At 49.0% G+C, this 25,614-nt stretch overlaps 11 protein-coding genes across 11 annotated transcripts; 6 read left to right on the top strand and 5 right to left on the bottom strand.

Moving 5' to 3' along the window:
• Window positions 1–366: 366 nt before the first annotated feature.
• On the bottom strand, window positions 367–3,693 carry N7455_011343 (beta-glucosidase; the record flags this gene model as incomplete). The annotated part of the gene is made up of 3 exons (XM_040958935.2): window positions 367–2,774; window positions 2,840–3,002; window positions 3,067–3,693. 3 exons carry the CDS (start codon window positions 3,691–3,693, stop codon window positions 367–369), a joined length of 3,198 nt encoding a protein of 1,065 aa, XP_040810693.2.
• A 1,394-nt stretch (window positions 3,694–5,087) lies between these two features.
• N7455_011342 (putative IgE-binding protein) lies at window positions 5,088–5,765 on the top strand (the record flags this gene model as incomplete). The annotated part of the gene is made up of 2 exons (XM_040958860.2): window positions 5,088–5,330; window positions 5,394–5,765. 2 exons carry the CDS (start codon window positions 5,088–5,090, stop codon window positions 5,763–5,765), a joined length of 615 nt encoding a protein of 204 aa, XP_040810708.1.
• Window positions 5,766–6,556: 791 nt separating this feature from the next.
• Window positions 6,557–8,176, bottom strand: N7455_011341 (malate synthase; the record flags this gene model as incomplete). The annotated part of the gene is made up of 1 exon (XM_040958834.2): window positions 6,557–8,176. The coding sequence occupies one exon, from the start codon at window positions 8,174–8,176 to the stop codon at window positions 6,557–6,559; it is 1,620 nt and encodes a 539-aa protein (XP_040810696.1).
• A 980-nt stretch (window positions 8,177–9,156) lies between these two features.
• On the bottom strand, window positions 9,157–10,871 carry N7455_011340 (glutamine synthetase family protein; the record flags this gene model as incomplete). The annotated part of the gene is made up of 5 exons (XM_065606638.1): window positions 9,157–9,187; window positions 9,249–9,938; window positions 10,014–10,066; window positions 10,120–10,376; window positions 10,418–10,871. The coding sequence occupies 5 exons, from the start codon at window positions 10,869–10,871 to the stop codon at window positions 9,157–9,159; spliced, it is 1,485 nt and encodes a 494-aa protein (XP_065459804.1).
• A 472-nt stretch (window positions 10,872–11,343) lies between these two features.
• N7455_011339 (putative short-chain dehydrogenase/reductase family protein) lies at window positions 11,344–12,381 on the top strand (the record flags this gene model as incomplete). Its single annotated transcript, XM_040958892.2, has 4 exons — window positions 11,344–11,408; window positions 11,484–12,023; window positions 12,074–12,257; window positions 12,325–12,381. The coding sequence occupies 4 exons, from the start codon at window positions 11,344–11,346 to the stop codon at window positions 12,379–12,381; spliced, it is 846 nt and encodes a 281-aa protein (XP_040810734.2).
• Window positions 12,382–12,822: 441 nt separating this feature from the next.
• Window positions 12,823–13,233, top strand: N7455_011338 (uncharacterized protein; the record flags this gene model as incomplete). The annotated part of the gene is made up of 3 exons (XM_040958879.2): window positions 12,823–12,905; window positions 12,965–12,996; window positions 13,070–13,233. 3 exons carry the CDS (start codon window positions 12,823–12,825, stop codon window positions 13,231–13,233), a joined length of 279 nt encoding a protein of 92 aa, XP_040810613.2.
• Window positions 13,234–14,102: 869 nt separating this feature from the next.
• Window positions 14,103–16,688, top strand: N7455_011337 (Amino acid/polyamine transporter I; the record flags this gene model as incomplete). The annotated part of the gene is made up of 20 exons (XM_065606637.1): window positions 14,103–14,188; window positions 14,242–14,275; window positions 14,324–14,393; window positions 14,451–14,523; window positions 14,587–14,615; window positions 14,677–14,679; window positions 14,730–14,794; window positions 14,846–14,917; window positions 14,967–15,081; window positions 15,132–15,210; window positions 15,263–15,297; window positions 15,348–15,376; window positions 15,430–15,462; window positions 15,517–15,541; window positions 15,602–15,803; window positions 15,857–15,934; window positions 15,985–16,113; window positions 16,167–16,314; window positions 16,372–16,450; window positions 16,507–16,688. The coding sequence occupies 20 exons, from the start codon at window positions 14,103–14,105 to the stop codon at window positions 16,686–16,688; spliced, it is 1,566 nt and encodes a 521-aa protein (XP_065459803.1).
• Window positions 16,689–17,308: 620 nt separating this feature from the next.
• On the bottom strand, window positions 17,309–17,509 carry N7455_011336 (uncharacterized protein; the record flags this gene model as incomplete). Its single annotated transcript, XM_040958852.2, has 1 exon — window positions 17,309–17,509. The coding sequence occupies one exon, from the start codon at window positions 17,507–17,509 to the stop codon at window positions 17,309–17,311; it is 201 nt and encodes a 66-aa protein (XP_040810724.2).
• Window positions 17,510–20,680: 3,171 nt separating this feature from the next.
• Window positions 20,681–21,484, top strand: N7455_011335 (uncharacterized protein; the record flags this gene model as incomplete). The annotated part of the gene is made up of 2 exons (XM_040958833.2): window positions 20,681–20,782; window positions 20,840–21,484. The coding sequence occupies 2 exons, from the start codon at window positions 20,681–20,683 to the stop codon at window positions 21,482–21,484; spliced, it is 747 nt and encodes a 248-aa protein (XP_040810712.2).
• Window positions 21,485–21,744: 260 nt separating this feature from the next.
• N7455_011334 (uncharacterized protein) lies at window positions 21,745–22,552 on the bottom strand (the record flags this gene model as incomplete). The annotated part of the gene is made up of 2 exons (XM_065606636.1): window positions 21,745–22,237; window positions 22,305–22,552. 2 exons carry the CDS (start codon window positions 22,550–22,552, stop codon window positions 21,745–21,747), a joined length of 741 nt encoding a protein of 246 aa, XP_065459802.1.
• A 1,098-nt stretch (window positions 22,553–23,650) lies between these two features.
• On the top strand, window positions 23,651–25,579 carry N7455_011333 (flavin-containing monooxygenase; the record flags this gene model as incomplete). The annotated part of the gene is made up of 1 exon (XM_040958861.2): window positions 23,651–25,579. The coding sequence occupies one exon, from the start codon at window positions 23,651–23,653 to the stop codon at window positions 25,577–25,579; it is 1,929 nt and encodes a 642-aa protein (XP_040810717.2).
• Between the last annotated feature and the right edge of the window lie 35 nt (window positions 25,580–25,614).

The raw sequence follows: 25,614 nt of genomic DNA, 5'->3' as shown, positions 1-25,614 counted from the left end.
TTAATGTTTTGGTCTGCATTGGATCTGATAGACGGTGTTTCGGCGTTCTGTTGTCCCATTTTTCCGGCATAGATTTTGTTTAAGTGCCGTTTTCGCCAGTACTGTACATGTTTCCGACAGATACCTTAGTGCATCTACCATGTCAAAGCAAAAAGTTTATACGTTATTTGATTTTGGTTCACTTTACAAGCCCTACATGGCCCTACTCAATAGGATAAATATATATTATGTCCATTGGTTTCAGCAACTTCATGAATTTATGTAATCACCTAGGAAAATTTGGGAAATCATGAATCCCAAATTAATGACGGTATCTATAGACCTCCAACGCCATAGCAGCAACAGTATTCTAAGTCTCGTAAACGATCAAAACTCGACCACGAGTGGCAAATCCCTAGAACTACGTCCAGCCCAGATACGGAATTTACCTTCGATAGGCAATACCCAGTTTTGCGCGCGAACACTCCAATAGCTGAGGTCCTTCCGAGTCAATGTCATCTTGACATTTTTAGTCTCACCCGGTTGTAGGGGAACTTTTGAAAAATTCCGCAGCACACGTTCAGGGAACTCAATTGACTCTCGCGACCAGCCCATTCCACGATGCTCGGCGACATCTTCTGGGAAGGAAACGTATACCTGAATCACATCTTGTCCTGTGCGCGTACCGGTGTTTGTCACTTCGATAGTGAGCTCGAGCATGGGCTCATACAGGGATGGATTCCCACCAGGTCCGCCGCCTGCGGCAGATGGGTTCTGACGTTTGTTGTATCCTTCCGGGTACGGGTACGGGCCTGGTTCGGTTCCCTCCAGGGTGGCGAGGTAGGGATAGATGTATTTGCGGAGCGCACGGAAACCTGGGGGGAATAGACTGCTAGTGGGATTGCTCTGTTTGTTGTCGTATGCGGGAGGTTCAACTTCGTTTATGGGCCGTTTGGAAGGCCATTGGGACTTCTTCTGCAGTTTTTCAATGCTCAGTGCGGAGTAGTCGAAGGTTGTATATGATAGGCCGAAGCCGAACTCGAACCGGGGGGTGATGTTGAACTTATCGAAATAACGGTAATCAATATACAGGCCCTGGTCGAGGTCTACCTGTGGAACGGAGGGGTCTGGATGCTCATATAGGACTTGCGCCCCTGGGCCGTAGTCTTCTAGGCTTCGTCCGATGGTGTATGGCAGCCGTCCACTGGCATCAACATCTCCAAATAGAACGTCCATCAATGCATTCCCACTTTCTTGCCCGGGTAGATTGGCATACAGTACAGCGTGGACACCAGGAAGGTCAATCCAAGACTCCATCACAACGGGGCCGATGGAGTGTACAACAACGACAGTTTTACCTTGGCCACCGCCGCAGTGCTTGGCTGCCCCCTCTACCAACTGAGTGCCGTTCTTTTGTAGAAAGAGGTCATTCCGGTCCGCATCAATGCCGTCACTGCGGATAAATCCTTCGCCCCCATCTGCGTTGACAAAGACCAAACAGAGGCCCTGCTCTGCGAGGTCTTCAGCTGCAACATTGTTCGTCAAGTAAGCTTTAACGTCGACAGAGTCTTTCGACCATACATGCTGCAGTGCTTCCCATGGACTGACCAAGTATGGGAAGTCTACAGCCCCACTACCCCAACCAGAGGCCAAGGTTCCTTGATTACATCCTCGATCAGCACAAGCGTTCGGTCCTTGGCCAGGGCCAGCGTCTTCGCCGTATACACCGACCCGGTATTTGCCATTAGGTGCGGACTGTGCGCGCAAGAGCGGAAGGGTATTATTGATGTTTTTCAGAAGCACAGTGCCTTCTGCAGCGATGTGGCGAGAAACAATAGAATGAGCATGCTCGCCTGCTCCCTGTGCGTTGACAAATTTGTTGACCACACCCGTTGCATCCTTATCCGGCGAGCCTTCGTATAGATGTCCGACCCGCTCTTTCGTCCAGGATGAGAAGTTCGGCCCGCCTTCACCCTCGGGTGCAGGGGGTTCCCATGAGTCCTGTCGCAAATGGTACCAGGCGGCCACGATACGAGTGACCATATCGTTCAAGCGCTCCATAGGAACAGACGTGTTCAATGCTGCACGGGTCAGTTCACTTCCCCAGAGCGGGACACCATCAGCCCAATGAAGACCATCGCCGGGCATGCTCATATCCAGGCCTCCAATAGCGCTGTGAACGCCCGAACGCTGAGCCAGCCAATCCGACTGGACGAATCCCTGGAAGCCAAGCTCATCTTTCAAAATACCATTAATGAGTTTACTATTCTCGCAAGCATAGCTGTCGTTGACCATTTGGTATGAGCACATAACGCTAGCCACGTCGGCACGTACACTCTCAGCGAAGGGCCAGGCAAAGACCTCGTGCAATGCGCGGTCATCAATATTCGACGAGAGTGCAGTTGGAGTACCCCATTCAAATGACTGACGGAAGTGTTCTTGTTCATTTCCAATAAAATGTTTCGCCGTGGCCATGACCCCGTTCTGTTGGATACCGCGGATTGTCTCTGCCGCGGCAACGCCTTGCAAAACTGGATCTGAACCAAATGCCTCCCAATTACGGCCACCGGCAGGCATCATGCCAAGCGGCCCCATGGATGGACCGAGTATGATGTTCACGCCTTTCAGCCGCGCTTCCTTTCCTAAAGCAAGGCCTCGCATTTGCATAAGCTCGCGGTTCCACGTCGCGCCCGTGGTGATCCCTGCGGGGAAGGCTGTAATGTTTTGCGCGAATCTGAGTCCAAGCGGGCCGTCTTGTAGGCAAAGAGAAGGGAATTTGACGTGTTCGGCAGGTCCTGGATAACACAGTTCGCGTCAGTGTTTGCATGGCCATAGTACAGAGAAGATAGTAAGGGCCTACCAGTATTTCCAACACAGAGTCCCATTTGCCAGCCTGTTCCAGTTGTGACATTCACCTTTTCGGCGAGGGTCATTTCCTTGACCATTTCTTGCGCCTTGGTATAACTTTCCTTCCATTGTTCGCTCGTTCCACCAAGGGGAGTAGGGTACCAGGGGACCGCTTGCTGTAGTTATTAGGGACTGGTTTCTAGATTTTCAAATCACCAATAAAATGGAAGGGATACCTACAAACTCATCAAGGGCAGCTCCGGCAGAGGACCAGGGTAGTCCCCTGATCGAAAGCCATACTACCAGTAGGGCGATCGTCAACATGCCAGCAACGTTCCACCACGAATGCAGACGGAACAATGACCTCCAGTCAAAGCCTTTCTTCCCATCTTCACTATTTTTGTTTTTCAACAGCAAGCCCTTGTCAGGTGGGATGCCATAGTCGTCACTGTATCGATCACTGAGAACCAAAGAGTCTCTGCCCGAGTCTCCTTCCTCCAAATCTGTGGCGAATGAATCCGACAACAGGGTGCGATCCGCCTCGAGAATATCATTTATGCGCTTTGAAACATCACGCTCGTCGTCGAGAACATCGATGGGAGTGGACCTCAAGTCATTTGCTTTGGAACTTGAGGGTCGTGGATCTCGAGCTCTACCTTGTTGCAAAGGTAAGAGTTCTATATCGGCCTTCTCGGAGGATTCATCTCCACTCGAAGGAGTGTCCAACCCATCATTTTGCCCCCAACTGCTCTCTGATGTTGAGTGTTCGACCGTTGGATTTGGAAGTGACGTATAGCCGCGACGCGTGGGAGGGTTGGATGATTTGACCGAGCGCGAGGCTCCGGCCTTGGCATGTGGGGAAGCCATTCAGTCTTCGATGCCCATGATTTTGCAGACTCTCTAAAAATAATCAAGTACAAATTTGTCGATTTAATTCTTGTTCTATCTCCAACGCGTCTCAGGGAGAAAATGGTGGGTCACCTGACCTCACTGACATCATATCCAATGCCCCTTTTTGTCAGGAACCTAGGATCTGTGAGGACAGTGTGAAATCACCATCCTATATTTTTTAATGCCCTCCCTACAACATATATATTTACTATGCACTTTACGAGGTTGGCTATCTCGAAAGGGCTGTTCTATTATCATTCCTCGTCAACTCCACATCTCAAAGGTGAGACATATATGGGAAGACGGTGGCAGTGCGACTACAAAGCTCGGAGGGATGATGGCCAGAAAGTATATTCTGTCTAATTATATTCAACTATACATAGAAACCCGTGACAGATTAACTACTACCCCATCATTGTACATCGATGTATAAGAATAATTAAAGTTGGTGGAGTCAAATTTACTGTATAGCCTACTCCGTATATGATTTATATCATCTATATTAAGCCTAGACATTCGAGACCATCCAAATTAAAATTGCAACATGACAGTTAACAACGTGCCTCCAATAGATCACAACAATCGACGGGACAAAACAATGATGTCAAAAGTGCTGTGCCCTGAGACAATGTGGATATCGTGGATCCCCATATGGCGCAGCTAAGAGGTTGGCGTTTTCTTCTTGTTATTCCTCACGGGCAAAATCTGTCGGACTTCCGATAAGTCCTGTCGATCTTTAATCACTGTTGAACTTTCATCACTTCTCTGAAACACCTCTTCAGGGTCTTCTATTGGGATCTTCAGTGTCCTGCCGTGTGTGTTTTGGAGAGACTGGGGTGTCATCTGCTAATTTTATCTTCTTGCATGTCAATTGACACAGTGAAGAGGAATACAGTGGCGTGAACAACAGAAACAGACCAATTGTGTGTGGTCCATTTAGTGCGATCTTTAGTGGAAAGTCTGCAACCGAGTTGGATCCCCCAGGGCTGTCATGTTTCTGAATGCAAACCCCTCAATGGATAGAAGCATTTTATGGCGTTATATGTGACTTGTTTATTCTCACTGCTACCCAACTCGGCTTTCTTCCCATTTTGGGTCTCATGGCTCCCTATACTTCCCTCTCTATATACCCCGAATGGGTTCATGGTGTACGGAATAGATAAGACACTCTTTCTTGTTTCTTGAATTCGGCTCCACCGGACTTCAATGTCGATCACAACATTTCTCAGATTGGATCCGCTTATGGAGTTGCCTAAGAAGGTCCCTTTTTCTGCCCATATTATATATGACCCTGATGGATCCCCTCGAATCTTTTTCTCCGTAGATAAATTCCTCATCCTCAATATCAATCCTATTCTCTCTCCTTCAAAATGAAGTTCTCCGCCCTTCTCGCTCTCGCCCCTCTTGTGGCTGCCATCCCCGGCTCCAAGCAGGCCAATAGCTCCGATGCTGCCTTCGGCGTCGTCTCTGCTCGCTCTGCTTCTCCCATCCACCTGCTGCCTCTCAATGCTGGCGGTACCTACTTCTGGCTCGGTGGTAAAGCCCACACCTATTCTCCCATCCCCGGAGTTCCCGACACCAACCAGACCGTGATTGCCAATAGTCACTTCTTGGTTAGTAATACCCATACATCCATGGATCTTTCCAATGTTCAAATTTGCTAACTTTATATCCAGGACGTCGAGGTCCCCGGTGGCCAGGCCATCTACGTTGATAACAAGGGTGCTCTGCGCTTCACCTCTCCCCACTCTGCCTATGAGCCTGCTGGTTCCTCCGATGGTCCCTTCGAGTACACTCCCGGTACCTCTTTCGGCCACTGGAGCTTCAAGGGCCAGGGTGCAGCTGGCTTCATGGCTTGCCCGACCACCAACGGTACCACTGGCCACCGCCGTTCCCGTCGGGGCGCTGCTGCCGTCCCTAAGTGGCAGGTCTACGCTGCTCTGAAGAACGCTACTGTTCCCTCCGGCAAGGTTGAGGACTGCCTCGGCTTCGATGCTCTGGCTGTTTCTGTCAACACTACCACCCCTGTTGCTTGGGAGTACATCTAAAGTGTTTAAGCCAGTGACTTAGCATTTGGATTGTACAATATGATTGTTAGGTGTGGTCCTGAGAAAGACATGGAGGATGCGGGTGAATACTTCTATCGCTGATTTTGTATTCTTTTTTGCTATTTCGTCCAAATCACACTATCCTCGATTTTATCTATAATGGCTGTGTTGGGCAAAATCGTGCCGTCTGGGTTGACTTTTGATGAGAGAAACCACCTGGGCATGGTATCTTCAATTTAACTTTATTCTTACATGAGAATTTTCAAGTGAAAAGGAATAAGCTTATTGAAATAGAGGAGCACAGCCTACGTCTTCTTAATCATACATTTTATGGTGCATACTTCGACAGCTTTTGGAGAGAAAATGGACATTCTCACGAGTATTTGATAGGCCGGTATGATGATCTATGACTAGGCTAGGGTGTCTAGATGCTCAATCATATATATTAGAGAGGCAAAAATAAAAACTAGGAGGAAAAAAGAGAGATCCCAATTCCATGTTTTATGAGACTTCCAGAAGATAAACTTAAGCCGAGAAAGGACGGAATTGATAGGGGCTCCTTGGCTCTGGGACCAGGGCTTTTGAAGGCACTATGTAAACACCATTCGGGCAATTCTCACTATCGCCTTGGAAGATAATCCATCTACATGCTACACCGGTAAAAAGGTAATCCAAATAAAATAAATTTTATACAACTATGCTAACTGCAGATGGTGGATCAGGTCGTATTGAAGTCAAGACCAGGCGAAAGAAACAAAGGGTATTCATCATCATAAAAATCACAGCCGCACTCAAAGCTTAGCAGCACTACCAGCGGAGGAGATCTCATTGTACAGCAAGCTGGTCAAGAAATCAGCGTAATCCTCACCAGTAACCTGGCCAGCAAAGTAGCGAGCAGCAAGCTGGTACTTATTTCCCTTGCCAGCCTTAGCCGCCAGACTATCAGCCTGCTCCTGCAGCAGACGCAGTGCAAACTCCTTGTCCACGCGCTTGCCCTCGGCCGTGGTGACGTTGTGTCGGGTCCACTGCCACAGCTGGCTGCGAGAAACCTCGGCTGTGGCGGCGTCCTCCATGAGGAAGTTGATGGGCACGCAGCCGACGCCGCGGAGCCAGCCCTCCATGTAGCTGAGGCCGATGTTCAGGTTCTTGCGGATACCTTCCTCGGTGATCTTGCCGGGGACGTTGGTGTTGAGGAGGTCGTTGGCGGTGATGTTCACTTCCTCGCGACGGACGAACAGCTGGTTGGGAGTGGGCATGTGTGCGTTGAAGACTTCGGAGGCAATCGCAGCCAGTGCGGGGTGTGCAACCCAGGTACCGTCGTGGCCGGCGCGCACCTCGCGCAGCTTATCGGCGCGAACACTCTCCATGGCCTTGTCGTTGGCGGCGGGGTCGTTCTTGATGGGGATCTGTGCGGCCATACCACCCATGGCGTGAACGCCACGACGGTGGCAGGTCTTGATCAGAAGCTTCACGTAGGACTCCATGAAAGGCACGGTCATTGTGACGTCAGAGCGATCGGGGAGGACGAAGTTGGGGTGGTTGCGGAACTTCTTGATGAAGGAGAAGATGTAATCCCAGCGGCCGCAGTTGAGACCGGAGCTGTGATCGCGGAGCTCGTAGATGATCTCGTCCATCTCGAATGCGGCAGTGATGGTCTCAATCAGGACAGTTCCACGGATGGTTCCGCGGGGCAGACCGATGTAGTCCTGGGACAGGTTGAAGACGTCGTTCCAGAGACGAGCCTCCAAGTGCGACTCCATCTTGGGGAGGTAGAAGTAAGGACCGGCACCGCGGGCGACCAGCTCCTTGGCGTTGTGGAAGAAGTACAGACCGAAATCGAACAGACCACCGGAGATGGCCTCGCCGTTCACGGTGAAGTGCTTCTCCTCCAGGTGCCAGCCACGGGCACGGGCGATCAGAGTGGGAAGGGTGCGGTCAGTTCGCAGCTTGTACTCCTTATCACCCTGCTTGAAGTCGACCTGTCGGCGGATAGCATCGTACAGGTTGACCTGACCGTTCACCATGTTGTCCCAAGTTGGGGCGCTCGAATCCTCGAAATCAGCCATATAAGTCCAGACATCGGAGTTCAGCGCGTTCACCACCATCTTCCGGTCGGTCGGGCCAGTAATCTCGACACGGCGGTCCACGAGACCTGGAGCGGGAGGAGCACCCTTCCAGGCGTCATTCTCACGGATGTGCTTGGTCTGGGGGAGGAAGTCAAGAAGATTTCCCTTATCAATCTCGGCTTGGCGATCGATGCGGCGCTGGAGGAGAGCTTTACGAGTAGGGTTGAAGGTGCGGTGCAACAGAGCCAAAAAGGCGCATGCCTCCTTGGTTAGGATCTTGCGAGCATCGTTATTGATGGTGCCCAGGATGGCGACATCCTTGAGTTGTGTATCGACGTGAGACATGATGTGTATAGGATATGTAAATATGTAAATATATGGAATATGGAATAGATGATATACTATCCACAAGAAGAGGTATCCAATTCAAGAATTCAAGAATGAATCATGGGGAAGGGAGTATAATATTGTTTCTATAGCCCATCTGCCCGAGGGTATCAAATACGTCAGAGCCACCAAAGTTGCCGCGGTTGGTTCTGGACCCGCAAATGATAAGCCGAACCCCCATTTGACCGTGTCTCTTTTTGTCTTCTGCCATACTGAAACTCGTTCAAACTAACGACTTTCCCACGGGAAACTCTTCCTCTCGGCCGACATTCCCCGTCTCCCCGTTCTTTTAAGCTTATTTGTTGAATTTGGCACCGCCCTCAATTCCCAATTAGAACGGCATACGCCGCACACCGAGTCTTATCAGACTGTTGATTTCTATTGATTTCTGGTCATATTTGGGAAAATCTGAGAGTTATATAGTTTGGCTTTGATTCAATGATAATGACCAATTCGCGAATCTAATAATAGTGCCAAAACCTTGAACAACTCTCATCCCTACCATTCACCCCTGCTTCACCCGAAAGTGGCGGTAGAATACTCTCCGTATGCATCGGAAACTCCAATCAGCCGCGGCTGTCTCTGATCATCCATATATCGCAGAGCTCTCCAGAGTCATATCCGAACCGAGTTGTCCCGGCGGTTTTCTGTGTCGCCCTGTGGTGCATCGGCATGTGACCGCATGTGACGTTGCTCGGGAGAGCGTGTCTGGACTCAACATACAACATACGAACTTTGTGGCAAATTGACAACCTCCAATTCAATGTTTAAAGTCATTTGGTATATATCTGGGGTAGTAACCCTGCTACTGTCCTGCCCTTACGCGCCCTTACATACCAATCTCTAGGCCAATGCGACTATTTACAATTCTTCACCCGATGCCTTCCAGATCCTGTGTCTGTAAATCGGAAAATCAATATGAAAACAAAACGCAACATCTACACAGTCTCGATGTACCGCTTCATCTCCCTGTGAACATGTCAAGTCAGTCAGCGTCCGAATGGACATCGCAGTAGATGATATCACGTACCAATCAGTCACCGCCTCTTCCCACAAGCGCACTTCGTGTTCCCGAGTTCCAGCAAAGTGCTCGACGAATGAATCGCCAAAGACTTCCCGTGCGACACTCTCCGGCCGTGTAAATGTAACGACCGCCTCCTTCAAGGACTTGGCCAGACGCACACCCTTATCACTGGCACCGCCCATATCCTCCCCACGGGCAAGAGGCGGCACGGGGATCTCGAGCTTCTTTTCGACTCCGCGCCATCCCAATGCCAGGATCGCCGCCAGGACGAGGTGCGCATTGGTGTCCGCACCTGGTACGCGCACCTCGAACCGGGTCGCTTTCGGACTGGCTGTCGGTGGGGTGATCAGACGGATTGACGCGGCCCGGTGCTCCAGTCCCCAAGATACCGTGACGGGCGCCCAGAAGTTCTCCACCAGGCGCTTGTAGGAATTGATCGTCGGGGCTAAGATCGGCATGATGTCCGGCAGACCAACGAGGAGGCCAGCTAGGAAGTGTCGCCCCAAGTCGGACAGATGAGCGATATCAGGGTAGAGGGGGGATGGATCGGGGGTATCGCGAATGAACGCATTCTTCCCGTCGGCTGTAACGAGGGAGATGTGCATGTGTCCGCTGTTCCCTGGAAGGCCTTGTCGGGGTTTGGCCATGAAGCATGGAGTAATGCCGTGCTTAATTCCGAATGCCTTGACGACGTACCTATGCACACATCCTGGTTAGCAATGGCTCATGATGAAAGAGCCACCCAAACTGCTGGCAAAGGAACAACCCTACTTGAACAACCCCGCCTTATCAGCCATGTCCTTCGCTTCGCCAAATTGTAATGCCTATGATGATGTTTAGTCCCAATGCAACCCATTCACTTTCTCATGTCACTAACAGCTTCATAGACTCCAGGTCCACTTTCAGTATGCCACCCTTCAATATCGCATCGGAACTGCTCGCAGGCGTCGAAAATACCATAGTAGTAATCTTGGTTGTGGAGGGGCCGAGTGATCGAATAACCAAACATTCCTTCGGTCACAGGCGGCAATGCATCGACTGGGTTCGACTGGAGGAAGGCGGCTGTTGCAGATGCGCCTTGTTCGGGGCTAGCGTGGTTGCCCGGCGTGCGAAACTGGTAAAATTCATACTCCGCTGGGTAAAATCAGTCTGATCAGCCATTGAATCACACATACCCTGGTCTGCGGTCGACATACCTCCTGCCATCGCCCGATACCCCGCCGCCTCGGCTTTGGCGGCCGCAGTCTTGATCAGTCCTCGCGGGCAGGCGCACACCGGCTCCCGTGTGTCTGGATCCAAGAAGCTAATGAGGAAAAAGGGCACATTGTTCTCCCAAGGAATGCGACGGAAACTGCGTAAATCTGGAACTGCGACAAGGTCGCGATATCCATTCTCCTTGTTGCTGATGGCCAGCTCCTTATAATACGTCGCATCATGTTGATCCCAGCCGAAGATGACAGAGCAGAAGCCGAAGCCCTCGGTGATGATAGATAAGAACTTGTCTTTCTTCATGAGCTTGCCGCGCAGAATGCCATCCACATCCACTCCTGCCACCTTCACTTTTGTATCATTCTTGAGGATCTCGGCGACATTCTCGGCTGTGACCTCGGGGTCAGCGGGGCTCGACATGATGATCGGTACCAAAGGGTGATATTAGGAGTATAGGGATCCAAAATATTGTAGAGAACGAGGGGAGGGGGGAGATAAAAAAGGGAACAGAACGATAAGAATCACGTTTCAAGCCAGGCGAATCGGATAAATCAGGTCAATCACGTTGAGGGACTCCGACCAGCGCAGCTGCCCAGGAGGGCCAGCTTGGAAGCTTATCAGCGAGATAGCGGTGACGCTTTACCCCTTCAGGCCAACATCGTCACCGCTTACCTAACGGGATCCACGCTCCAGGGCTGCCCCGCGTATACCTTCGGTGCAACACACTCGGTGATATTGACAACTCTCATATTAATTCGATTATCCTCAGTTCATGTGAGTGACCTCCCCTCTAGCGTTTTTCATTCATATATTACACTTCTGTGGCCTTGGCGGTGAGTCATTGCTAACCTGGATCCCATTTATACAAACAGAGCTCCAAGATAAGGTCACAATGGCTGCCACTACTGCCCAAGGACGTCTCCAAGGCAAGAATGCCATCATCACAGGTGCAGGCGGGTATGTCTATGATTTGAACCCAGAAAAACATACAACATCGTCGCGAAAATCCTAACCGATTTCGGGCTTGGATAGTGGCATCGGTCTCGAAACCAGTATCCTCTTCGCCCGTGAGGGCGCTAATGTCCTGATGGCCGATGTCTCTGAGCCCGCCCTCGCAAAGGCATTGGCCAAAGTTAAGGAAGTAGTTCCTTCCGCCCCTCGAGTCGAGTCCATCCGATGTGATGTGTCCAAGGAGTCGGATGTGCAGGCAATGGTTGAGTCACAGGATAGCTGGGGAGGCACCGACGTGATCTTCAACAATGCCGGAATTATGCACGCCAACGACGCAGATGCCATCGATACCCCCGAGAAGATCTGGGACCTCACGCACAACATTAATGTCAAGGGTGTCTGGTTCGGCAGCAAGCATGCTGTCCTCAGTCTGCGTCGTCACAAGAAGACCCGTGGCAGTATCATCAACACAGCTAGTGTCGTCGCCTTGGTTGGCGCTGCCACCCCCCAGCTTGCATACACGGCGAGCAAGGGTGCCGTGCTGGCGATGACTCGGGAGTTGGCTATCGTTCATGCCCGTGAGGGATTCCGTTTCAACGCTCTGTGCCCCGCCCCCCTGAAGTAGGTTTTTCCGACTAGATTTTTCTGAATATTAGCTCACGACGATTTAGCACTCCTCTTCTGCAAGACTGGCTCGGTGATGACCAGGCCAAGCGGTACCGTCGGGAGGTGCACTTCCCCACTGGTCGGTTTGGTGAACCCATTGAGCAGGCCCATGCTGTAGTTTTCCTGGCCAGCGATGAGAGCAGCTTCGTTAATGGAACGGACTTTGTTGTCGATGGTGGAATGACTAAGGTAAGTGTGACCCGTGTATAGCCCTGGTCGGTTATTTCCCCAGAATTGCGCTGACCAATTATCTCAGGCTTATGTGACCCCGGAGGGTCCGGCAACCCCTGCGCCCCAGAATAACGGCAACTAAAGCGCTTGCATGATCATGTTTCAGGTCTCAGGTCTCATATGATACTTCTAGGAAATTGATGCTATTTTTGAAGTTAACAATATAAATTATAGAGAATATGAAGAGGCGGGTGTGATCTTTTCCTAATGCGGACTACAGACACACGATGATTCGATTACGATTTCAATGTAACATACCAAAAATTAGAACCACACCACATATGCACACGATTGTATGATGAGGCCAAACGGATGTGGTCTGATCACCTCAGGTATATGACCTCGGGAGCGATCCTCGGCAGCGATCCTCGGACCTTTCACGTCATGAATCCCCGCATTCCGCTTCTTCCGTTTAACCCTTGAAATCTACTTTACTTTTTCTCTTATTTGCTTCTTCACTTCAAATCTCCCAAATATCCATATCCAGGCACACTCTACAACACACAAAATACATATATATATCATGTCTCAATTTGCTCTCCCCGGTGCGAACAAGTCATACGCAAACCCCCCATCCTCCAGCCTCAAGCCTCGGAATGGGCGGCTGTAAGTTGTGCCGCCCCCCTTTTTTTTTTGGTCGATTCAACTAACTCTGTTTGATTTAGCCTACTTCCCCTAATGGCTACAATTGGTCTCGGTATGTTTAATCGCCGCGTATTCTTCCTATGTCCTAGGAGGGATCATACTCATAGTGACTCTGGCACGTGCAGGTTTCGGCGCGTACAACTATTACACCGCAGCCAAGTCGCGTCAAGAAAAGTCTATGCTGGAGGAACAAGAACGCATGGCGCGAAACCAACAGTTGATGGACGCATACGGCGACAAGAACAGTCTGCATGATGTCCAGCAGGCACTTGACACCTACAATCAATGAATATCGGATCCGTATTTCAAGATGCTGGTAGTCTTGAGGTAAAGAATGGATTTTTTGGCTCGATTTGCGATTCGCGTTTGGGCGGAGTTTGAAGGATTCGGGATTTAGTGGATTCCAAGGGACCACATGCCCTCAGAATAGGCATATCTTGGGGAGTTATTGTTGTATCGGCATGGTCAGTACATTTTACCAGTTTCAGCCAAATATTGTTTTCAACACGCATTCTATGTCGCGTCTTTCCACGCGCAACGTATCGATGTAGGGCTTTGGCAACTCTCGGTTAAACATTTCACTCTCTGGCTATGGAAAGGAATAGGAGATATGGAGTAAGTATCTAGGTTATTATATATAGTTATACCCACTCCGTATAAGTAATAACCTAATACTCCGTTGTCATGGAGTATTACATATCTGTTTGGGGCATTTAGCGTCGTAAATCCACAGTGGAGATGAAATGCAAGATAGTGAGCAACCTAACGTTGACATCTAGAAATTGCATTCTGCAATATGATTCATCAACATCGCTCTATTGAATAGAATATTTAATTAAAAGGCCCTTTTTTCCTGTTTATTTAGTTGGTGTTAGTAAGACTATACGATGTTGGGCAAGTCCATGCGACCAGCCGGCTAGCACTTTAGCGTATAAACACTGTGTGATAAGCGTCTCAAGCCTCTGAGATAAGGTATTCCGCACATGGGCAGCTTCCCCGCATACAATACTAGTAGCCCTCTATCGGAGCTTAACCACAAAGAGAACTCGTCTGGCAATGCCTTCCTGATGCGTTTGAATAGGGGAGATACTTAGATTGATGATCTCCCCAACTCTTGGATCTGTAAATATTCTCTGCGTCCTTGAATCCTGATCCACTATGAAGGACGGTCCACTCCAAGGCGATGATGCCCGGTTGGCGGCCATGGGCCATCGGCCAGAACTCCAACGTAGTCACTCAACATGGTAAGAGGAATGCGCCAGCATATGCAAGACTTGCTGCTGACGGAAATTTCTAGGTCAATGCTTGGTTTGGCATTTGCGGTTCTTAATGTACGTTAGGCATGGATTGCGACCGGATCATTTAACTAACTAGGCTAGTCGTGGACTGCGCTTTCGGCCAGTTTGTCGATCAGTCTTACATCTGGTGGAAGCACAAGTGTAATTTGGGGTGGGCTTATCTCGAAGATACTTGCTTTCTGAGACAGTGTTAACACGCAAATTTTAGGACTGGTCACTGCGGGATTCTGTAATCTTTGTATCGCATGTTCGTTGGCTGAATTTCTCTCCGCATATCCGACGTAAGCTCTGACATATTTCCTTTCGATACATACATCAGACTGACTTCCTTTTTCTTTTCACAGAGCCGGTGGACAGTATCATTGGGTTGCAGGTAAGTCCCTCCGTACCTACAAAATCTATACGATTTGGGCCAACGCTAACTTTGATGCCAGCTAGTACGTTACTCTCTGATGCCAGGTCATAGTTTATACTAACGAATCGAAAGTCGCGTGGCCAAGCACAGTACCAATTCTATCATGGATTACAGGCTGGATCAATGTGGCAGGCTGGGTAGGCAAGGCAATCATTCAATGCGGTGCTCAAACTAACACAGACGACTAGGTTGCCCTCGTAGCAACGAACTCCCTTCTTTCTAGCCAGCTTATTGTTGGCATCATTTCCGTGCTTCACGAGGTTAGAGATCCCACCCGTGCTCTTACCGCGGGACTAACGTGACATGCAGAGCTATGTCCCGCAACGCTGGCATCAATTCCTTATCTACATCGGATTGACCATTGGCTCCTTCGTCATCAATGCTTTCATGAACTCCATCTTACCGGTCATTTACCGCGGTGCTTGTGTGTTACCCTCGTCCACTTTGGCTTGGTCCATCTCTAACTATATCCAGTTATGTGGTCTATTGGGGGTTTTGTGATTGTGTCAATTACGTGTCTCGCATGCGCTGCTCCCAACTATAACTCCGCTTAGTATGACCCCCTCCAGCAGTATAAAGTTATAGCGGAGAACTGACATCCACAGCTTTGTGTTCTGCAACTTTGTCAATACAACCGGATGTACGGCCCCCCGATAACTCCATTATGAGGATTTTACTAATTCAGCTTAGGGCCCGATGGAGTTGCATGGCTTCTAGGTGTATGTTTACTGCACTCACTATAATACTGCAATTATACTGACAGATATTCTAGCTGCTTCAAGGAGGGCTTGGCGTTACTGCCTTTGTAAGTCATCATCGCCATTGCATTACCAAAACCGAACCAACTGACTTTATCTAGGATGCGGTGGCACACATGATCGAAGGTAGAGGATTACACTAGGTCTGAGAAGATAGAGAAAGGAACTGACACATCACGTTTTTAGAGGTGCCCAACGCTGACATCGAGGGACCGAAAATCATGGTTACCTGCGTGGGCATCGGTGTGTTCACCGGTTCTATCTTTTTAATAGTCCTCCTCTTCGTCGCAGGAAACATGGAAGCTGTCACAACCTCCGCAGCCGGTCCACTTCTACAGATCCTAGTCGATGCGACTAAAAGCAACGCGGGAGGTATCTGCCTTTTGATGTACATGGTGAAACTTTCCCCCATTGTGCTTCCACTCTGACGCCAGGTTCTAGGTTACCCCTGGTCTGCTTGGTCTTTGCTATAATCAGCGTCATGACCACTAGTAGCCGAATGATCTTCGCTTTTGCAAGGTATTTGATCTTTTTTTCCAGATTTCACCGCATATAATAATTCTTCTCAGAGATGGGGGTCTTCCTGCCTCTCGGTTCTTTGCAAAAGTTCACCCAACACTCAAATTGCCCCTCAACGCACTCATTCTTACTGTTGTTGTGGTGATCGCATTCGGATGTATCTTCCTAGGATCTTCAAGGTAATAATCACTATATATGGGCGATATCACAAATGGTAACTAACAGAAGTTAGTGCTTTCAACGCAATTATCTCTGCCTCGGTTGTGGCTCTTGACCTGTCCTATGGAATACCCATTGCCATCAACTGTCTTCAGGGACGCAGATCGCTTCCCGAAAGGAAATGGAAATTGCCCAATGCACTTGGATGGTTTGTCGATTTGGTATGTTGAGGTCATGAATGAATTCGAATAAAGTGGAACACCTTTGACCATGACTAGGTTGCTTTATCATATATCGCCTTGACTACCGTCCTATTCGTCTTCCCTCCGTCAAGCACGGTCACAGGAAGCAGTATGAGTGAGTTTACCTGCGGAGTTATCTATGACAGTTTGTCCACTAACGTACCTATCTAGATTACTGTATTGCAGCATTTGCTGTTATTATCATCATCTCCGTGTTCCAGTGGTTTGTGGATGGAAGAAAGAATTTCACCGGTCCTCGTGTTGACATCACTATCGACGCACTGGATACCGTGCCTACGAGAGAGGAGCGCGAGTCTAGTATGCATGAAAAGGAACTTGCTGGTCGAGGCTAGATGGCCCGATAGGGGCACAACGATAGCCCTGCACTATCACTATCAATTACTCGCCTGTGGGATAGGATGTTAGCGATTGCAGTGAATGTTCCCGAGGTTACACTGTACGGTTGATATAATATGCCTATCACTTTATAACATACATATATGTATATAGGTTAGGCGACCGATACAGGTCATCTTCGCGCCTAGACCTCGGCAAAAACATTTGCGGAGCCGAACGGGGCCCCATCGGTGTACAACATTAGTGAGCTTTCTTGCTTTCCTAATCATAATAGATACAATTGCCGATTTATTCAAATTAGTTGCCGTTATTCACATGTTAATTTTATGTTTTTACTTTGCCACTACTAACTACATACAGGCGTGTAGGAAAGAAGACACTATATTTGGAAAATATATGTTTCTTGGGTAGGTCTTTCTAGGAAAATTGATCACTTGGTCGACATCACTGTCTTTGGCGGCACGGTTAAAATGGTGGAATGATATTGTGGATGCCGCGGGCTGCAGATATGACGATTCGATACTTAGGGAGTTTCACAGGGATAGAACATCGCTTTCTTATTGCATGGATGTGGCCCAGCTTCGTACTGTTCTAAGCTAACCACGTCTGCCTAGCGTTAACATCCACTAATTCCACTATCACATGAGCTCGTCCCACCGGACGAGCCCGATCCAGTATTGCACGAGCTTGATCCGGTATCATAAGAGCTCGAAGCAGCGGCAGCAGATGCGGCAGAGGATGCAGCAGCGGACGCAGCAGCAGATTCGGCGGCCTTCTTTCTGCGCCATTCCTCTCTTCTTTGAGCTTCGCGCTCCATACTGGGTCTAGTATTTATGGGCTGTCAGCCTTTTAGGTAGCAGAAAGGTGGGACTAGGAAGAGACACCGTGGACTTATTGAGTGTTTGTGCAAGATGTGTAGTTGAGAGGCTGTGGTTTGCACCTGATTCCTACTGTATGGTTCATGGTCAGGTCGAAGTTCCAAGCCAGACGATGAATCACGGTCTCACTTACTCACAGAATCTTTGATGAGATTGGAAAATGACTGGAATGGATATTAACCGCGGGGCTTCTGGGTGTTTACATAGAGTAGCACTGGGCAGTTTATCGCGAATACAGCCCCCATATAAGTTAGTTTCGCCCACATTGGGTTATAAATAAGATTTGATTAGCCCAAGTCTATGCATGACGAATGCTTTCATTGCATGAACCAATCGTATTTGATAATTGCAACTATCTTGTATTGTCTCACCCCATTTTACCCGGGCGAACGGCCTTACCACTGGGAAAGTGGAACGTCGCTACAGAGCCTCATCTGATGTGCCTAACTTTCGCCATTTTCTACAACCGGATATATCGGATGTCTGAATTCCATCCCCATTGCTGGAATAGGAAGCACATTATCTTGACGGCTTTTGGCACAGGAGCAGTAGAATATGAATTGCAAAATCCGGAGCTCGGTCAACATCACGAGCGCCCCGTTGTGGGGCGTCAAAAGGAAAGCATCCGCCAAATCCTTCCCAATTAAGATTGAGCTTTAGTATCCATTTGTTTGTCTATACCAGTAAAGGCAGCGTCTATACTGTACGCCATAACCGGGCTATGCAGTAGTATGGGCATCGCCGCCCACCTATCTCTCGCGAACCTGCGCCCCGAAGTACTCGCCATAGCCCCCAGTACAATCGTTGTTTCGCGTTAGGACTGAGGATAAGGCTGAGCAGCCGTATTAGTTGCTCAAGTGATGCTGCTTCGTATACAGGCGGATAGGATCGGCAAATGCCTGAAGAGTTCTATTATATTCCAAATGTATATGCACGTCGAGCTGATAGAGGGAAATGCAAAATTCCACATAAATATGAACATTACAATGATGATATGCATTGATGATGATTGTCACATGTCAAATTAAGTAGTCTACCTGGGTAGAAACTAGGTTCCTCGCACAAGCAACCATGCACTTTGATGTCTCTCTTAGTAGACATCCGTCGACAATGATGTCAAACGGAAGTATATAGAATGCTTCGCTAAATAAAAGACCAAATTCTGTCCAAGATGAAAGTTCTGCCGGGGGAGGTTGGGGGTGGGGGGCAGCTTATGGTCGTGCCCTGCACTGCCTAGTTCCGATACCCCGATTCTTAATCCATTTCTTCTCGTTTCTTGCTCTTTACCATGACCCCTCGGCGATATGCATGCTCCCACAACTATAAATCTTGTTGAGAAGCAGAAAGCCGAGTAATGCATTGGGCCAGGTCAGTGCAAACGGCCCAAAATCCATTGGGGGCTGTATAGGGCTAGTCTGATTTTCCAAGGTTGACCGCCATGATCCACCTGATTTACTGTATCTCGCATCATCATTCATTTATGGTTCCTATCCCTTTATATTTGTCATACATCTGTGTACGTACATGACAAAAGACGGCAACGCTTGGGCGCTAAAACGGAAGAGGAAAGCCGAGAAATAGCGGAGGAAACCCGGTACTTACAACCGTAGGTACACTAAGTTACAGACCTGAAATCAACTTGCTAGTTGAGTGGTGCCACAACATACCATCTTTATCTTGTACCCTCACGTGTATGATTCGGAAGCCGAATCCCTCAAAGCTCACGAGCCACATCCACTACCCTACTAATGATACAGTGCCAGTCTAGGCATCCAGTAAGCAGGTGTGTTGCATCCTACAGAACGAAAAAAATGCCGCAATATCAATGCTCGCCAGTTCCACTCCTATCTCCTATAGCTAAAATCCCGAACCCAACAATACACTATATAATCTGTTACTTTTGAAACAGACGTCCATTGCAACCCACATCTTCTTGCTTATCATTCTCCTCAACGTTGACTACATGCCCTTCTAGCTATTCTTATTCTTCTCCAAGTATAACCAAACGTCTTCGCTTTACCTCATCCAGCAAGTACAGCTGCAGTTGATAATCTTCATCCGCTGTGCTAGTAATTCCACGTTTGAGATGCGAGAAATCCTTTACATCTTGATTGCCGAGCGCATCGAGCCTTTGGATTTCAGCTTCGGTGTATCTTTTCGTTTAGTCGCCGGTAAGTAGGCCGATAAGTCGACTAGTAAACTTCCGAGAAACGTTATTGCTACTAGCTAGTTGCCCCCATCGTCAGGATCGATTCCTACAATAACGTCTACCGTAAACAATATCGAAATTACCAAAAAAAGCACACAACACCGAGTCGTCGGGGAATAGTCGGGAAACCCCCTTAGAGCCGAGATGCACTGGCGATCTTTTTTTTTCCGAGCGCCATGGCGTAAAAAAGGCTGAAAAGGCTGAAATACCCCGCAGCCACCATTCCCACGGCCAAGCTACGGGTTTCAGTTAGATGAAGTGTATGCTATAGGAATAAAAGGTCAATTCCAAATCCAACCTGCAGAGTAGCAAATTTCGAGGGAAAATTGACTATCCCGTATGATGTAGACGAATTGTTGGTACTCGTAGAGAAATTTCTAAAATTATGCATAACTATTGCATTTGTGCACTTCAATCTAATCTCCTGGGCCTGGAAGTGGTTAATTGGCGGAAATATATCGGGCGTTGCATCCTTCAGCCAACCGACTGCCAAGCTCGGAATTTCCTCAGTGGCGTTGCGAGGTCTTAACCCTGCATAGCTATATCAAATTTCACCGTGATGGATAGTCCAATCATTCAATCATATCTTTGGTAACCCAGGTCACCCGTTCTATACTTGGCATCGTCAACGCTGATCATCTTTACAAGCCCTGGCCAAGCTAGACTCTTCACAGGGTGCTCTATCCAATAAAACAACTCTTCATGATTGGTCTTCTTGTCCGAACCCTGTAGAAATGTAGGATCAGATCTTGCACAGCAATAAGCCAGCCCCGACATAGGTGAAGTACAAAACAGTAAGTGATGCAAATATAAAAGGACATTGCCCCAACACTTGGTTTGGTCTGTATCCGATTCCAATCATTCACTTTCCTTCAAACAAACTACATCTTCCCTCAACATCATGAAGTCTGCCGCAGTTGTGCTTGTGGGCTCATTGTCTACCATTGTTGCTGGACATGGCTACCTTGTCACCCCGGACAGCCGGACCAAGCTCGGATTTGAGGTTAGGCTTTTGGATAAACTGAGCATCAAGGAGAGTCCTTTGACTGACAATCTTTAGGCTGGAATTGACACATGTCCCGAGTGCACCATCCTCGAGCCCGTTTCCTCTTGGCCCGATCTCGACGTGGCTCCAGTTGCCCGCAGCGGACCCTGCGGATACAATGCCCGTGTGAGCGTCGACTACAACCAACCCGGCAGCGACTGGGGCAACGAGGTGGTCAAGACTTACTCAGCTGGCGATGTAATTGACGTCGTGTGGTGTCTTGACCACAACGGTGATCACGGTGGCATGTTCAGCTACCGTATCTGCCAAGATCAAGATATCGTCGACAAATTCCTGGACGCAGATTACCTACCAACCGACGAGGAGAAGGAGGCAGCCGAGGCCTGCTTTGACGAAGGTCTTCTTGAATGCACCGGTGTCGATGGACAGACCTGCGACTACAGTGCCGATTGCAGTGAGGATGAAGCTTGCTACCGCAATGACTGGTTCACCTGCAACGGCTTCGATGATACCAAGTGTCAAGGTGTCGACAATTCTGAGCTTGGCTCCTGTGAGACAACAATCTCCGGCGGTTACACTGTCTCCAAGCAGATCAAGATTCCGGACTACGTCTCGAACCACACTTTGCTCTCCTGGAAGTGGAACTCTTTCCAAACTGGTCAGATCTATCTCTCCTGTTCCGACATTGCTATCCAGTAAGGGGATTGCGGATTCCCTGGTATCTACATAGGTATTTATGGCAGAGAGGAATGAATATTGATGAGGCAAGGATAAGAACTCTAAATCCCAAGAAAGATTGGATCGTTTAACGCATGTCATATGAAGCATATCTTCAGGGCTACTGTACATGTATATACAAGTTGTAGCAAACTAAGAGTGTTGGCTTATTAGAAAGCGCGCAGAAGTGTCCATTTATTTTATCAACCAATATATTCATACGTAAACAATACCTTAGATCCTCACAAAGCCGATAGTATCAAGACACCGACACTTCCAGCGATGATCCAAGAGGGAACAGTCAAAGAAGAACCCATGCCAGGCTTCGCGTCACTCTCTGCTGTACCAGTCGCACTACTCGTTGCAGTAACATCGCTCCCACCGCTCCCACCGGTAGTCTTTGTGCCAGTGACAGTAGCATCTGCCGAAGATACAGTGACAGCATGCTGCAGTGCTGACCTAAATGTCCATGTGAAAGTATCACCACTCACCGGGGTGGAGATAACACCGCCCACGTTAGACATTGTTTTCGTGCCATTGCTCGGCATGCTGCTAGGATGGTAGAATTTGGTGTTACCACCGGCATCGGCACGAGCATAGCCCAAATAGCCGGCGCAATCGTACTTCCCAAGGTATGGTCCGCACTCTTCCCAGTGGCCGGGGGTGAGAGCTCCAGCAAACCATTCATCTGCAGCTAATAGGGAGGGTTTGGTGTCAGGGCAGATGTCCCAGATACTAGATAACATTATTAGTAACAGAAGGGTAAAAACGAACTTCTTTAAGCTCCGGGATGGAATCATACGCAGAGATAATAGCACTGTATCCACAGCATAAGCACGCTTGTCCGTACTCAATAATCACGTCCGTATCGGTCATGCCGTCGGTATTTGTGCTGTTATTCGAGCACTCGGTCATTTGTTTGGTGATCAGGTATTCTGTTTTCTCCATTTTACCGAGGTTGCAGGAGCAGGAATCAGGGGCATCATCAGGAGTCGGCCAATACGGTAACCCATCCCGGTTGGGGTTGGTACAGACGCCGAGGAAGTCCATGACTGTATTTTGGTACTCGCAAGAGTAGACCTAAGATATTTGCATCAGGGTTTGAAGCTATATGAAGGTCAAGGGACCCTTACCCGGTTCCAACAACTCGCTCCTGCGCAATCGATCTGGAAAGTGGACCTTTCACATTCGCAAGCATTGATGCAGTCGATTCCCAGGCCAGGACATTTCTCGTTCATGCAGGATGTGCTTCCACCGCATTCTTTGGAGCAGGCTTCACCTCCCCCTGCGCAATTGTTGTTTACACAGTTTGAGTAGTTGGTATCTACATTATCGTAGCAGGTTTCGAACCCTTTGGGATCGGCGCAAGAGGATGGGTCAAAGTAACCGACTTCCTTAGCGAGCGATAGAGAAGAAAGGGCTGCTAGAGCTAACAGTGCACGGGATGAGAGGCTCATACTAGCAGGTTTCTTGGCGCGTTAAACAATTTCTTTCCACCAACATAGTGTGTGCCTGGAAGGAGGGCTACTTATAATTTAAGGTACACCAGGGCGCCATGAGGCTGGAGCCACAGGGTTCACCCGGGATATTAGTGCTGACATGGGGCTCAAACAAGTCCAATCAGATTGCTAAGGAACTCTGCATAAATAATGTGTTCTTTACCTGTTTGAGGTTCAGATTCGTCTTCTCGTCTAATGTTCCCCCTTACGGGCTAAGCAGGAAATGCCAAGCTCAAACGGATCCTACTAGTCCGCGCTCCGGCCAATTATGACATGTTCCTGCAGCCTATTACGGTGAGTCCGAAGATAAGTACTAGAGTACGGAGTATTTGGCCCTATTCTAATATGCACGAGAGTCCAGTGGAGCGAGCTTCTTAGCGGATTTCGGTCTCTTGCTTTCGGAATCTCCAGCTCAGTTGTACTTCACCGTTTGGACAAGACCACTTCCTTTTCACTGTTTGCTCTGTTACCGTTTACTCTCTGTTTGTTCTCTGTTTATGCTGAATTGCTGGGAAATACCACATAGAGCACAAACGATTTGCTAACACCTTGCATTTCATTGAACAGCTAACACAACTCACGATGGCACTTATAAACTTCTATTCGGCTTGCTCATGAGAATGCAGGGGATATTTCTCACTTCGTCATGATGCCAGACAAATACGTTGCCGGCCTAGAGGCTCCTGGTCTTGACCAACCTACCACGAATATGGCCAAGACGAGCGAGCACGATCTGCAGAATACACAAGATCGGTATGATGTGGAACGCAAGAAACGCCTACGCCCTGACGGGCCAACCCAATATGTGGGCTTGACCGATGAATCCACGAACAACCTCCATTCGAACGGAAATGTCGACAACAATCTGCTCGGGCAGAGAAAGGTTCGGGTGCTCATTGTCGGCGCTGGGTTCGGAGGGCTGCTGTTCGCAGTGCGACTACTCCAGTCGGGGTTTCTTCGTGCGACTGAGATCCTCTTTGTGGATACAGCAGGTGGCTTTGGGGGAACATGGTGGTGGAACAAATATCCCGGCCTAGCGTGTGATGTCGAAAGTTATACTTATATGCCGTTGTTAGAGGAAACGAAGTACATGCCGTCGCAAAAGTATGTCACCGGGCCTGAATTGAGAGAACACGCGAATCGCATTGCCGGTCAATGGAATCTCCGTGAACGGGCTTTGTTCCAGACCGCGGTCAGCAAGTTGGCTTGGAATGACCAGGATTGTCAATGGACAGTCCATATCACACCACATGGCCAGTCACCCACCGCAATCCAATCTGATTTTGTTATCTTGGCTACCGGGTTGCTGAATTCCCCGAAAATTCCAAAATTGGATGGGCTTGAGACCTACAAGGGGAAGGTTTTCCACACTTCGCGCTGGGACTATGATTATACCGGAGGAAGTCCAAGCAGCCCAACCATGCATAGACTTCAAGACAAGACGATTGGATTTGTCGGCACGGGTGCATCTGCCATCCAAGCGATCCCACACCTTGCCCAGTGGGCAAAGAAAGTAATTGTATTTCAACGCACACCGTCTGCTGTTGATTGGCGTCACAACCACTCCACTGATCGCACCTGGTGGGCGAACATGGTTCAAGAAGCCGGCCCGGGGTGGCAACGAGAGCGCATGGAGAATTTCAACGCCTTCCCCTCGGACGAGGATCCTCTCCCAGATATAGACCTTGTCGATGATGGTTGGACCAAAATGCAGTCTTTCAGTGTACTCATCGGGAGTCCCTCTGGTCTTGACCCGGACCATCTGATGCGGATGCATCAATTAGATTTACGTCGCCAAGAGGCAATCCGCCGTCGAGTGGAAGCGACAGTGACCGATCAATCGACTGCTCGAGTTTTGAAGCCCTGGTATCCTGGGTGGTGCAAACGGCCGTGCTTCAGTGACAACTTTCTCAGGACATTCAATCGGCCTAACGTTTCCCTGGTGGACACTAATGGAAAGGGAATCCGGAGTGTGACAGATCGAGGGATATTGGAAGAACACCAAGAATATGATTTGGATGCCATCATTTTTGGGACTGGCTACAGTCTTGGAGGTAGTAGCGATCGTGGGGATCTGACTGTCACCGGACGTGACAACCAGCTCCTCCAGGAAAAATGGCAGAAGGGGCTGAATTCACTCCATGGAGTAATGACGAATGGATTTCCTAACCTATTCTTTCCAGGTCCGTATCAAGCAGGAGCGTCAGCAAACCAGGTCTATGTTCTCGATCAGCTTGCCGTTCATGTCGCGCACATCATCTCGGAAGCCGGCAAGTTAGCCTCGGAGCGAAAGCCAAATGTCACCGTTTCCGCGTTTACTGTTGAGCCTAGCTCTCACTCCGAAGGAGAATGGACTTCCAAGGTTTTGATGAGAGCGCGAGCACTGGGAGGTGTTTTAGATTGCACTCCGGGGTACTTCAATCGGGAGGGACTCCAATTTGACGACCGTGAGGCATTTCTGGCGGCACACTTCAGTATCTGGGGAGAGGGGATTAAGAGTTATGTGAAGGAGATAGAGGATTGGCGCCAGACAGACGAGTTGGCTGGACTTGACATTCAGTCTCGACATGAGGCATAGGTTTGGGGGATCATGTTCACACAGTTTGATTTAAA

Source organism: Penicillium solitum (assembly GCF_028829755.1).
Source record: "Penicillium solitum strain IBT 25940 chromosome Unknown utg000009l_segment0_segment0, whole genome shotgun sequence".
NCBI lineage: Eukaryota > Fungi > Ascomycota > Eurotiomycetes > Eurotiales > Aspergillaceae > Penicillium > Penicillium solitum.
The sequence above is the reverse complement of the archived record's forward strand: the minus strand, read 5'-3'. Positions and strand labels throughout refer to the sequence as shown.